The sequence below is a fragment of the Triturus cristatus genome, chromosome 2_1 (genome assembly GCF_964204655.1).
Source record: "Triturus cristatus chromosome 2_1, aTriCri1.1, whole genome shotgun sequence".
Lineage (NCBI taxonomy): Eukaryota > Metazoa > Chordata > Amphibia > Caudata > Salamandridae > Triturus > Triturus cristatus.
Window position 1 is genome coordinate 376,541,207 of NC_140581.1, and position 13,560 is coordinate 376,554,766.

The window sequence follows — 13,560 nt, forward strand, 5'->3', positions numbered from 1 at the left end:
TCTTACTTCTTTCAATACTTTAGGTGGTGTTCCCAGATAATTAGGCCACATGGCGAGCGAGTCAATGTTTCCAATTGCCACAAGAGTATTTCCGTTTTGGAAGCATTCAATTTGAGCTGGCTTCACGTCATCCATTGATCTCTAGCTCTGAAACAACTGAAAACTGGCGAGTTTCCAATATCTTTGGAGCATTGCAGTTGAAGGAGCATTTGCGTGGCATCTGCATAGTTATAGCACGTGAGGTGAAATTGATTGATCAGTACCGGCAATGACTTCATGTAGATGTTGAAAAGCATGGGTGAGATAATAGAGCCTTGAGGGACCCCTGCTTTTGTGAAGCACGGTTTTAACAAGCTAGTTGGGGAATGGAAGACATTAGTTCTGTTGCAAAGGTAGGACGTGATCCAGTCTAGAGCAGATCCCTCAATGCTGGCTTCGTGGAGTCTTTGTATCAGACCATGGTCAACCGTGTCAAAAGCATCCGCGAGGTCCAAGAAAGTAGCGCAGCAACCTCGTTGCTGTGAGCTGTGTTCTTCAGGTCATCCCAGATGGCAAGGAGGGCAGATTATGTGCCTCTTCCTGGAAGGAATCCCGTTTGGACGTCTGAAAGCATGGCATTCTCTTCAATTAATTGTGACATCTGGGCGAATGCTGCTATTTCTATCAGGTTGCCCAGGAAAGGTCCATTTGAAATTGGTCTGCAGTTGTCAGGGTTCGGCTGGTCCAAGTTAGTTTTCTTCAGTAATGTGCGTATGTATGACTTTTTGAGTTTTTCTGGAAATATTTCAGTAGTTAAGGAGTAGTTGAAGATTCTCCTTACGGAAGCGGCAGCAGAGGTGTTAGGAAAATCGTCTTGGAAGGTTTGCGGTGGACATGGGTCAAAAGGGCTGCCGGCAGGCCTGCTTGCTTTGACCAGGTCCAAAAATTCATCGTGTGAAATGTGTTAGAAGGAACGGAGAGGAGGGGTTAGAGTATTCTTGGATTGTAACTTTGTAAAAGGCTTAGTGCTGATGCTTTGTTTCCGTTTTATGTATGAGTCCAACGCGTCGCTTTGTCTGCCTAATGATTTACCAGTTTGTCTGTGAACACTTGAGTAACGGGATGAGCTGCTTCTAGGCAATTTGGTTTACGAAATTCATTGAGAATTTTATAGAATTCAGTCTTTGCACATTTAGCATTTTGAATTCTGTTCGAATAGTATTTTTCTTTTCTTTTTTGATAGCCGACTTGTACAATCTGTTAATTTTCTGTAGGCGAAGTTTGTCTTGGTTGGAGTTTGTTTAGAGCCAGGCATGTTGCAGCTTTCTAATTTGTTTTATCTTTTATCTCTGTGTTTGGCAGAAGTGCTTATTTTCTTTTGTTCTGTTGTGCGGTTTTTAGTGGTATCAGGCTATCAAAAGCTTCCTGCAGCCACTCATACCGTTTTTGAACAGAATTTATGGTTTCTAGATCTCTACTGGAGGTTAGTTGTGTTTCTAAGTGTTCCAAATTGAATATGTTCCACGGCCGATAGGTGGATGCAAGTAATGTGGTTTTAGATGTGTCGCTTAGTGTTGTTTTATGATGGAAGGCAACCAAATGGTGGTCTTGCCATGTGACTGGAGTCATTGTTTGAAAGGTAACTAGTTTTGTAATAGCAAAAATGACATCTAGGATGTGTTAAGCATTGTGTATGGGTTTGTGGACGATCTGATGCAGGTTTAGTGTTTCTAGTCCAGCGATGATTGTATTCGGATGGGGCGTATTTGATTTGTCAAACCAAATGTTGAGGTCACACAGAATGCATAGGTTAGAGTGTAGTGTTATAAGGTTTGAAACCGTGTCTAGAAGTTCATCTGGGAAAGTTGCCTTGCTAGGTGGAGGTCTTTAAAGGAGCAGGAAGGTCCAGGAGGAAGACGGTGTAGGGTTGCATCTGGTGAAAAGGGCCTCACAATCTTTTATGGAGACGTCATCGACTTTAGTGATATGTAATGTTTGCCTGTACAGAACAGCTAGGCCACCTCCTTTTTTGCCTATACAGTTTTGTGTGATCTTTTGATAGCCTAGAGAAACGGCTTCATGCAGGACTTGAGCCATATCATATCCCAACCATGATTCAGTAATGAATAGTGTGTCTGGTTTTGAGAAGGTAGTGGATGTGACGTTTGCTCTTAGAGAGCGATCGAGCATTTATTGGAAGACAGTTTAGAGAATGTGCTTTGGAGAGAGTGTGACTTTGTTTTGTAAAGGAGTGAGCAGTATTTTGTGGGCTTGCAGCTGGTGTGTCCTTAATGTTGGTATTAGGTATATGAAGATAGCAAACCTGTAACGTTTCTGTATTGTGTTCTTCGTCCAGTAGGCTAAGAAGGCATTTTGATGGGTCTTCGTGCGTAGGTGGTGGAGATGGTGTTTAAGAGTGAGTTGGTGTGCTGTGTTGTTTTTGTAGTGTAACCTTTTGCAGTAGACATGGAGAAGCAAAATTGTGAGGTGTCGCACGTTGCTTATTTTGTTTGCGTCTGTTTAGGGTGGATGGTGTATTAGGGGTGGTGGTGCAGCATGTGGTTCATGTAGTAAGTTTCTAAAGGATCCAATGGATGATAGGCGGTTAACAGAGTTATTGTGATGCTGTATATGTGTTGGCTGTGGTGGAAGAGAGAAAGCTTGGTATTCAAGTTTGTTCATTTGTTTTATTTGACAGGCAGGTGTTTTTAGTTTGTGATGGTAAGTATTATGAGGTTTTGCGATTGAGAGATTTTGTTGTGCTCATGTACGTGATATGTTTTGTTTTTGAGGAGTAGTGAAAGGGGATGCTGATGTATTTGTTTTATGAGATGGATCTGTTAGTACAATTACTGTTTGTGAGTGAAAGTTGTAAGGTAAATGGGGTGGTGCTGTGTCTGAGTAGAATGTATGTTTGGTGTAAGAGGGGATGAAGTAGAGTTGTGAGTGTTTGTCTTAAACTTGTTTGCTGCAAGAGGTAATATGTGTGGGGTAGTGGGGTATAGAGGTTGTTTGGTTGTCTTATTGTTGAGGAGTATAGGTTTGTTAGTGACAAAAAGGGGTCTATTATGAGAAATTAGAGTAGAGTGTGTATGTGTGCCTGGTTGGTAAATAGTTAAGTATGGTTTGGAATTGGGTTGTGTTAGTCATGAGTGGATTGGCTAATGGTGTAGGACAGGGCTGTGTACGGTTTGTAGGTGATGGTGTAAATGTGTGGTAGCTGGGATAGAAGGGTGTATAGGTGTGGTTTTGTAGTGTGTGCTGAGACACTGAATTGTGCATTGGGTTAATTTGTAGTAAAAAAGTGGAGTAGATTTGGTGCGAGCGTGTCACTGTTTGTGAATGGTGTACGGTGGGTGCTGGTATAGATTAAATTAGGCAAAACCAAAGGGGATGATGGACGGAGTGTTGAAAATTAAAAGCACTCACCCCCAGTCAACTGATCTGGGTTTAATCCATCATCATTCTTTAGCTCACGCCGCCACCCCAGTTCAGACATGGCCATATGCTATGTTCAACACTCCGTCCATCATCCCCTTTGGTTTTGCTTTGTTCGCCCCAAGTTGGCAGGGTATGCCCAGACGTGGGTCCCTTGCTCACTTTGCCACAGGATTCAAGATAGCCTGGCTGATGGGGGTTATGAACCCAAAACCGGTCCCAGGATGCTCGTTTCTGGTCCACGAAAGACATGGCTTGGCAGTTCGGGCTGGACTGTTCCAACGAGGCACAGGGTCAGACTGATTTGCATATGGCCATGTCTGAACAGGGGTTGCGGAGTGAGCTAAAGAATGATGGATTAAACCCAGACCAGTTGACTGGGGGTGAGTGCTTGCAATGTACAACACTCCGTCCATCATCCCCTTTGGTTTTGCTGCATATAAATTAGGCAGGATTTCCGGTCCTAGTCCCGACCAGGCTCAAACAGGCACTCTGCCTTGTCCTCTCCACCCTTAGCAAGTAGTAGCCAACAGGCTACTTACCTTTGGGGTGATTACACCCCTATATGACCACTACTACGGGGAATAGGCATATTCCTGACAGTATCTAATTTCACCAAAATCCAAGATGGTGGAATTCTACTTTTCGTGTTTACTTCATGCAACCCACCTTAGGAGAGTAACTAGCCTGATAGTGAACATGCCTCCTGCCTTTCCTGGTGCCAAATGGGCCCTGGGCAGGGGGAGGCCTTTCCCTTGTCAGGGGGAAGCCGGGATTCAAATATCAAAGGTAGCAGAGGCCTTAGAAGCCAGTCGAAGAAGGCACTGTTTTTGACCTTAGAGAGGTTGGTCTGTCACCTGTTTGGAGTGGGTGGTGTGTCAGAAACCTGTCAGTGGTGGAAAGCTGGTCTACAGCAGTCAGCCAGTACGCTAGAGGTTGGTAGGATTTCAGGGGGCACCTCTAAGGTTCCCTCTGGGTGCATGTTTTATTAAACTGGACACAGTATGGATTTATTAAGTCAAGGTATTTGATACCAAACACCATAGGTTTAAGTCTAGACATCGTGTAGCTGGGGAACGCATAATGAACAGTGCCCAGTACATTTACTCAAGATGGTTTCCCTGTTCACTTATACTATCTAGCAATTGGACTAGAGAGCATATGATATAGGCAAATCTGCTAATGCTGTTATGTCCTCACATGTGATATAATACACCCTGCCACAGGGCTGTAAGGCCTGCTGTATGGGTGACTTACATATATTCCATGCAGTGTCTGGGGACATAACACTATACAATATGGTGGCATGGAGGAAATGATATCTATTCACTAAACATAGGAAACATCAAATTACCCTATAAATGGTACATTGTCCCATTTAAATTTCTCGAACAAAGATTAAACATACCACTGTAACTTTCTTTATTGGAAAAATTCCTAATTATTTTTGATGTGTAAACAAAAATCATTACACTCAGCATAAACAATAAAGACAAGTCACACATATAATTACACATACATTAACATATATCTTGTTGCCTATACCCACATTCTTAAAGTCAGTATTCACAATCCTGCGGCATTCTCCACGTTCGTGCCGTGGTGCCCGAATGTGGAGAAAGCAGCAGGATTGTACGTAGAACAAATCGCTTGGTGACCGCATCGGAGGGAGCAAGTGTAGTCCATTTTTTCAACAAAGAAAGTTAGTGGTATGTGTATTTTTTGATATTCGAGAAATTAAAATGATACAATGTACCATTTATAGGGTAATTAGATGTTCCCTATGTTTAGTGAATAGATATAATTTCCTCCATACCACCATTTTGTATAGTGTGTTGTTTCTTAGCCCAGGTAGTGGAGGGTGATTTGGGCAAACCAGTTTGCTTTTGTATCAGTGTCTGGGTACAAGGCACACAGGGTGTGAGCCATCCCGTGTTTTCACTTTTGTCTGCACCCTTTCACGCAGCCTGCAAAGGCAGACTGCATGAGTTTTGTTGTGGGTCGCTTAGGTTGGCACAATACATGCTGCAGTGCTTAGGAACCCTCTTTAGTACTTAGGCCCTAGGCAACAGAGGCAGCATTTACTAGGGACTTACAAGCATGCTAAAAGCCTTGCCAATTGTGGGACAATTGCACAGTTACCTTGTATTTTGGGAACTAACACAGGCACTGGGGATCTGGATAGCAGGAACCCAGTGCCATTCAGTCAGAGTTGCATCAAATTTCAGGCAACAAATGGGGAGGGGACGATGTCAAAAAGGGGCACTTTCTTACACATGGATGCCACTGGGAGATAAACTCTCTCCAACTGTAGTAAGTTCACCCAAAAGACTGCCTAGTACATTATGTGGGAGTGAGCTTTAAGGCACTGAGCAGGAAAAAAGCCTAACCGAATAGGATATATTCAATTTTTTTAAATTAAAAAAAAAAAAGGAGGTTTATCACTGGTATGCTAAAGTTAGATAATTGTACATGTATATTAAGGAGAATATGTCATTACAAACAAATATGTAATGGAATCTGCTTCTGAACTATGGTACTTGCCTCTACAACGCTCTCCAATTAAATACATCAATCTGAGTTAAACAATTCAGTAATGTCATCTTCAAGATCCCTCACATGATTATAGTTCACAGAAAGGATATGGTGAATAAAATCCGATTTCTCCCATCTCAAATGACAAAAGCTATAAATTCACTGAAAACGAGCGATTTACTAAACGTGCAATAAACTTTATATCCTAATCAGAGAGTTGGCACTGATGCATACGTTTTAAAAGCAACAACAATCAAAAGCCTGAGAAGTGCTGCATCTGTCAAATCTTGCTACAATTTGAGGAGAGAGAATTCAAAGGATAATATTTCTGCTTTGCAGGCAAAAACATGGCAGCCAACACAATATGCCTCCTGAAACATTTTAAAGGAAAAATCATACTTGTTCATTGTCTTTTGTGTGTATACCAGCAGGAACTTTATGTGTAATCCTTTGTTGTGGAGTTGGTAAGGAAGTCTCCAGAAGAAACTCTTTCACTTTATTCTCAGGAAGCACATCTGGACGCCATAGCAACTGATCTTCACTATCATCCACTGTGGAGAACAAACAGAAGCATGAAACAGGAACAAAAGATCTACTTCGCAAAACAGAAATAGTTATTTAATGTTCTGCCTTCATGAGACACCTTACTCAGGACTGACTATGAAACTATATATAACGAGTATTTACTGAAAGGCTCACAGCAAAACTTGTGAATCCACAACAATTTGAGCAACTGTTCCAGAGTGGTCTATTTGCTACCATTAGTTCATGTCAATAGAACCAGCTGGCCAATGGGATAAAGGGGAATAATGCGTTGAGCACTACCCACCACAGTTACTATCACAATATGAAGTACAAGCTAGACATGTTCTAGTTAAGGTACTATTTTCAACAAATTCTTACAGCTTGGAGGAAAGGCAAGACATGGTCAGACCACACAGGTCACGAGTGAGCACAACGGAATAGCACAGCATATGAACTGAATCCTTGCTAAACACTTAAAGAATAAATAACAGCCCTACAATATTCCGCAAATGTTGGGACAAACGTCCTGAGCACAGCTTGGAAAAGCAGTGCACCCTGCCATTTTTTTTTTTTAAAAAAGCAGAAATACATTTTCACCCATTGGACTCCGCAATTGGTAGCATGTGGCTTCAGAGTCTGCTAATAACTGGAAAGATACACTTCCCCAGGATCTGAGGAGTAAACAAACTTTAAACAAAGCAGAATCTCTGGTTTCCCATTGTATCCAAAAGAGAACTAAGTACTGACCCCTCTGTCAGTACTTTGTTGGTTTGCGGAACAGTCCCCTGCACTTGCTAACAGTATATCAATTATATCACTAACAGTATATCAATTATATCAATAGCAGTGTGACAAAAGCTTGAGTCTTTGCTGGAACATACGCTTCCGTTTATTCACAACACCCTTAGCCAACACGTGTTTCGTTGTGCTTACGGTTGTGCGCAGCAACTTCTTCAGCGCTAAGAAACAAACAATATTACAGAATTGGGAATGAAAGGTTTGCAACAATAGCATCCAATGTCCGTTTCCCATTGCGATAGACTAACTTTGAAGGATCGGCTCATGTTGCCTACTCAAGCCTGTGGAAACCCATGCTGTCTTAAATGTGTCACCTCGGTTGTTTAGTGACAAACTAGTGTATTTAAAAAAAAATTATAATAACACTCTTAGATAAAATGAACTGGTCTGGAGTTAAGGCATGCTTGTTCCTTGTGAGTCTAGTTGTGACATATGAACCTAAACAGTCAACAGTGACTTGAGGTAAAACAAAGAAAAGCTAAGAAACTGAAAAGGGACGACCAGGGCTACAACAATGGCAGGGTATTCACCTTTGCCAAAAAATATGTCCATCTTATTTCTAAACCACAAACAGAGACTAAAGAGCCAGCTACATCGATTAGCCCCAGTTCCACTTCACTGGACACGCCGGTGACCAGTGAGAGTGAACATGAGGGGACTGGAGGTAGCAACAAGCCTTTTTTACAGGAGGTTTTATGAATAAAGAAGGGGAACCGGGAGAAAAACCAACGCACTCCCACCAAAGGCGGACAAGGCAGGGAAAGAGGGGGGGCTTGGCAAGAAGACAGAATGAGAACCAGATCCTGGAATAAGAAAAAATAGAGGACCCCAGGGTCATCAACCTCACCGAAAAACCCATTAGCCAAGCAGCAACATCACTATTGCAGAAGGGTTTGAGCTTCTGCCCAATGGATCGGGGAGATATTTGCAAGGCAGAGGTTAATGTGTTTAAATGTGTGAAACGCCGTAAACTTAAACACTTTGCACTTTTTCCATGTACCAATAAAATCAGAATCACACCGCAAATCAACCTTTCATGTGATGATTTGACAATTCAGGATGTATTGGATACTAAGGGGCAGATTTACAAGAAAGTGACGCATCTGTAGAGATGTGTCACTTACACTGCACCGACATGCCAAATCCTTGCATCACCATGGATGCGCCGTATTTACAATACGGCGCACCGTGGCGCACGGATTGACAGATGCGTCAGAAATTCTGACGCATCTGTTGACGGAAAAGTCACGCATTGCTGGAGTCGTGTCGCAAGCACGATGCAACTCAAGCAATGCTCAGGGGCGCCCTATGCCTAACATGCTGCGTCACTCCTTACGCCGGCTTCAAGCAGGGGCAGAGTTTTGACGCAGCATTGTGAGAAAGTGGCTCTTATATACTGTTCCCAAATAGGTACGGTGTGTACAGAGTCCACAGTCCCCAGAGGATTGGCAGAGGCTAAAGTTAGATATAACCTTACTCTCTAAAGGGGTAGCTTGGTCGAGCAGTAAGGCAGTATCAGAGGACAGTGTAAAGCATTTGTTGTACACACTCAGTCAGCAAATGGTCTCAAACACTCACAATCTGAACTCTAGGCCAATGGTTTATATATAAAAAACTTATATGCTTGTTTTATTTTAGAACCAATAATAGGTATTAAAATATACTTTCTCAGAATGAGATGCTTTATATAAATACTTTTGCAATATGCAATTGACTTTTGTAGAAAGTTACAAGTGGTTGCAATAGGCAACACAATTTTAAACACAATAATGCATTGAGTTCAATGGAAGTTTCAAGTTATTTGCAACAGATTACTTCTGGAATTCCAGGACTGGATCCTAGATTCAGTCCTGGGTCAGTACTTGGAATCAAGTGATAAAAGTCGACTTAATTACGGTGATGATTTTTAGACAATATTTTGCTATTTTAAAAGTTGACAGAAAATATTTCGTAGAAAACAGTCAATGATTCCCTATGGCAGAAAATTCAAGTTGCAGGTATAGTATGTTCTAGTTACTTTTGTAATCCAGTACTGGGTGCCTAGACTCAGTACTGAGACCTTTATCCAAAACAGGCAAGTAATTAGTTTTCAGAAATTATACGATATTAAAGAATATTTAAAGTTTTCAGAAATTGACACTTAGAAGACATTTCACAGAAAAACAGTCAATGATTTCCTATGGGAGAAAATTGGGTTACTGGTAAGTACAGTTGTAAGTATTTTTCAGAGTCAGTGCTGGGCACCAAGATCCAGCACTGGGAGCTCACCTAATAGCAGGTGAGTGTTTTCGTTACTCGGCTGAGTTTTGGTGAATATTTTAAGATTTGAAAAGTCCACACTTAGAAGAAATTTCAGGAAAAAGCCAGTCAATGTTACCCTATGAAGTAAATCGAGTTATCGGTTTAAAGGTAAGTACTCGACTGGCAGAGTTAAGGTTCTGGGCATAGACTCAGGGGTCTCCCAGAGTCAGGTAGGTACAGTTGGTTCACCCTCAGCAGCACAGGGGCAGAGAGAGTTAAGCCCAACGCGGCTGTGGGAGCAGGGCTCCTGGTCACTTACTCAGGGCAAGTGGGGAAGTAGATAGGTGTAGAGGTTGCACTGCCAGGGCCACTCTGGCAGCTGGGTGCAGGGTGCTTTGGAGCCTTCGGGCGCTCAATTGATTTCAATGGGAAATCTCCGGTTTAGCGAAATGCTGCAAGCTCGGGGACGAAGATTCTTCAGGTGCCACCACCACTCCGAGAGGTAAGTTGGGTAGTTGGAGGATAGGTAGGTACCCCGGGATTGGGCACAGGGGGCCGCGGGAGCAGGGGTGCCTTTTGGTGTCGGGAAATCTTACCCTCTGTTGATCGCGGTTGGGGGGGCACCTGGTTCTGAGGCTGCAGGCTTCTTCAGGAGCGGCGAGGGAAGTCCTTGGGTTCCGGACTCGGAGTCACAGTCGCCGTGGGGTCATCCTCGTGGTCTTTGTTCACTCCGACACAGGCCAGGCTTGGCGGGTGCAGAGTGTGAAAGGTTCGCGGTTCCAGGGATTAGATGCGAAGTTTGAGCAGAGCCTCTGCTCATCAGAGTCCCAGGGGCTTAGAGTCAAAAGGTAGCCAGGCCCTCCGGGGTTTGTGAGGTTGCTGGCCACAAGAGATGCCGGGTTGGAGCAGGAGCAGGTTCGAGGGTCGACAGGCCGGTAGGGCTGGGGCCAAAGCAGTTGATGTCTTCCTCTTCTTAGCAGCTGCAGGGCAGGTCTTCTTTCTTCTAGCTCGTCTTCGGATTTCGGAATCTGGAATCTGGGGAAGGAAGGTTCAGGGTGCCCCTAAATACTAGATTTAGTGGCGTTACAGGTAGGTGAAGGGCAGGGACCAATGGGTCCCTGTCCTGGGGCGGGTACACCCCCTATCCGGCTTCTCTCCTGTGGGAGGGGGGCAGTAGCCTAATCCTGATTGGGTAGGGCTTCCCATCTTCAAGATGGCGAGAGCCCGGAGATGTGCTTCACCTCGCCTGCCCCGGGTTGGCAGGCTGGCACATCCCCTGTCCTTATTTGGGGTTTCCGGCCAAGCTTCCCGCCAGAGTGGGGGGGATGCAGTGGCCTGGGGAAGCTCACAGAGGCGGCATGCCTTTGAAGCTTCCCCATGCCCATCCTGGGGGAGGAGATTTAGCACCTCACCCAGGATGTGCATTGTTGCAAACCCAGGAGAGCATGGGCTCTCCTACCCAGGGGTCCAGCAACATGTCTGCTGTGTGGCAGCCTAGGCAGCCTCAGAACAGACGTGGATTGTAGGTTAGGTTTCAGGGGGCCTCTCCAAGATGCCCTCTGTGGTGCTTGGTACATTAAATCCCACACTGGCATCAGTGTGGGTTTAATGTGCTGAGCAGTTTGATACCAAACTTCTCAGTCTTCAGTGCTGCCATTATGGTGCAGTGGAGTTCGTGTTTGACAAGCTCCCAGCACCATGTACTCTTAAATGGCAGCACTGCACTTACAGGGCCCAGGAATGGACCTGGGTACTGTAGGGGCACAGGGCTCCTGCCTCTGTGCCCACACCACTGGTATAGGGCACCCAGCTAGAGGGGTGGCTGATGTATGCCAGGGCAGTGTAGGTGGTGGGCATGGCACACAGGGATGTGCGCCATGTCGACTCGGTTTTGTCCTGTACCCAGACACTCAGCCTGCAAGGGCAGTGTGTGTGTGTTAGGGTAAAGGGCCTCCAAGGGTGGCACAATGAGTGCTGCAGCCCTTAGAGGCCTTCCCCGGTCACAAGGCCCTGGGTACCTAGGGTACCATTTACCAGGGGCTGACATGTGGCCAGGGTTTGCCAATTTGGGTTTTAGGTTTTTAGGGAAGGAACATAGGCCCTGGGCACCTGATTGGCAGGAGTCCAGGGCACACTCAGTCAAAGTACATTCAGCAAAAAGTGGGGGCATACCATGCAAGAAAGATGGCACTTTCTCACACAATCCCCCACCCCACAAATGAAAGGGGATGAGACTAACCTTGCCCTATGGAGTCTTCATTGCCTAAGTGAAAGAACCTGGAAAGTCCATCTGCACTGGCATGGGCAGTCCCTGGTCTGTGTTCCACTTCAAAGTCCATTCCCTGTAGGGAGATGGACCACCTTAGTAGTTTTGGATTTTCCCCTTTCATCTGCATTAGCCATCTGAGAGGTCTGTGGTCAGTTTGAACCAGGAAGTGAGTACCAAACAAATATGGCCTCAACTTCTTCAGGGACCAAACCACAGCAAAGTCCTCCCTCTCAATTGCACTCCAACGCTGCTCTCTGGGGAGTAGCCTCCTTGCTTATAAAAGCAACAGGTTGGTCTTGGCCTTCATCATTGGTCTGGGATAGGACCGCTCCTATCCCTAGCTCGGAGGCATCAGTCTGCACTATGAACTGCTTGGCATAATCTGGAGCTTTTAGAATTGGTGCTGAGCACATTGCTTCTTTCAGGGTGTCAAAAGCCTTTTGGCAATTTACTGTCCAGTTAACCTTCTTGGGCATCTTCTTGGAGGTGAATTCTGTGAGGGGGGTCACAATGGACCCATATCCCTTCACAAACCTCCTGTAGTACCCAGTCAAGCCAAGGAATGCCGTGACTTGGGTCTGGGTTGTTGGAGCTATGCAGTCCATGATGGCTTGGATCTTGGGTTGTAAGGGTTGTACCTGGCCTCCACCTACAAGGTGGCCCAAGTACACCACAGTGCCCTGCCCTATCTGGCATTTGAATGCCTTGATAGCGAGGCCTGCATTTTGCAGAGCCTCTAAAACCTTTCCAAGGTGGATCAGGTGATCCTGCCAGGTGGAGCTAAAGACAGCAATATCATCAAGATAAGCTGCACTAAAGGACTCCAGCCCAGCAAGGACATGGTGCACCAACCTCTGGAAAGTGGCTGGGGCATTCTTTAACCCAAAGGGCATTACAGTAAACTGATAATGCCCATCAGGGGTGGAGAATTATGTATTTTCTTTTGCTCCTGGGGCCATGCAAATCTGCCAGTACCCTGCAGTTAAGTCAAAAGGTACTGAGGAATTGGGCTGCCCCTAATTTATCTATCAGCTCATCTGCTCTTGGAATAGGGTGAGCATCTGTCTTGGTGACAGAGTCGAGCCCTCTATAGTCCACACAGAACCTCATCTCTCTCTTTTCACCTTGTTGATGAGGTTTGGGGACCAGAACCACTGGGCTAGCCCAGGGGCTCTCAGAGGGTTCAATGACCCCTAACTCCAGCATCTTGCTGACCTCAGCTTTGATGCTTTCCTTGAGTTGGTCTGACTGGCGATAGATTTTGTTCTTGACAGGTGCACTGTCACCAGTGTCCACATCATGGGTACACCAGTTTGTCAGAACAAGTGTCAGGGAAAAGAGGCTAACATACTGTTGCAAGACTTGCTTGCAGTCAGTCTGCTGTTGGGTAGAGAGGGTGCCTGAAAAGATCACACCATCTACTGACCCATCTTGGGGGCTGTGGGAGAGGAGGTCAGGGAGAGGTTCACTCTCTGCTTCCTGTTACTCATCAGTCACCATCAGCATGGTGATGTCAGCCCTGTCATTGTAGAGCTTAAGGCGGTACACATGGATAAGCCTTTTGGGTATCCTGCTAGTGCCCAGGTCAACTAAATAGGTGACCTCACTCATTCTTTCTAGGATAGGGTAAGGGCCACTCCATTTATCTTGGAAGGCCCTTGGTGCCACTGGCTCCAAAACCCACACGTGTTGCCCAGGTTGAAATTCAACCAGTGCAGCTTTTCGGCCATACCAGTGCTTCTGGAGCTCCTGGATGGCCTCAAAGTTCTTGGATG

General features: G+C 45.2%; 1 protein-coding gene across 9 annotated transcripts in view; it reads right to left on the minus strand.

Annotated features, from left to right (window-relative positions):
• Positions 1–13,560, minus strand: part of MIER3 (MIER family member 3) — a 242,296-nt gene that overhangs the window by 168,094 nt on the left and 60,642 nt on the right. For all 9 annotated transcript variants that reach the window (XM_085631370.1, XM_085631374.1, XM_085631376.1 and 6 more), the window contains one exon: positions 6,352–6,503. In XM_085631370.1, the coding sequence (XP_085487496.1) occupies positions 6,352–6,503 (152 nt within the window). The remainder of the gene's footprint in view (positions 1–6,351; positions 6,504–13,560) is intronic.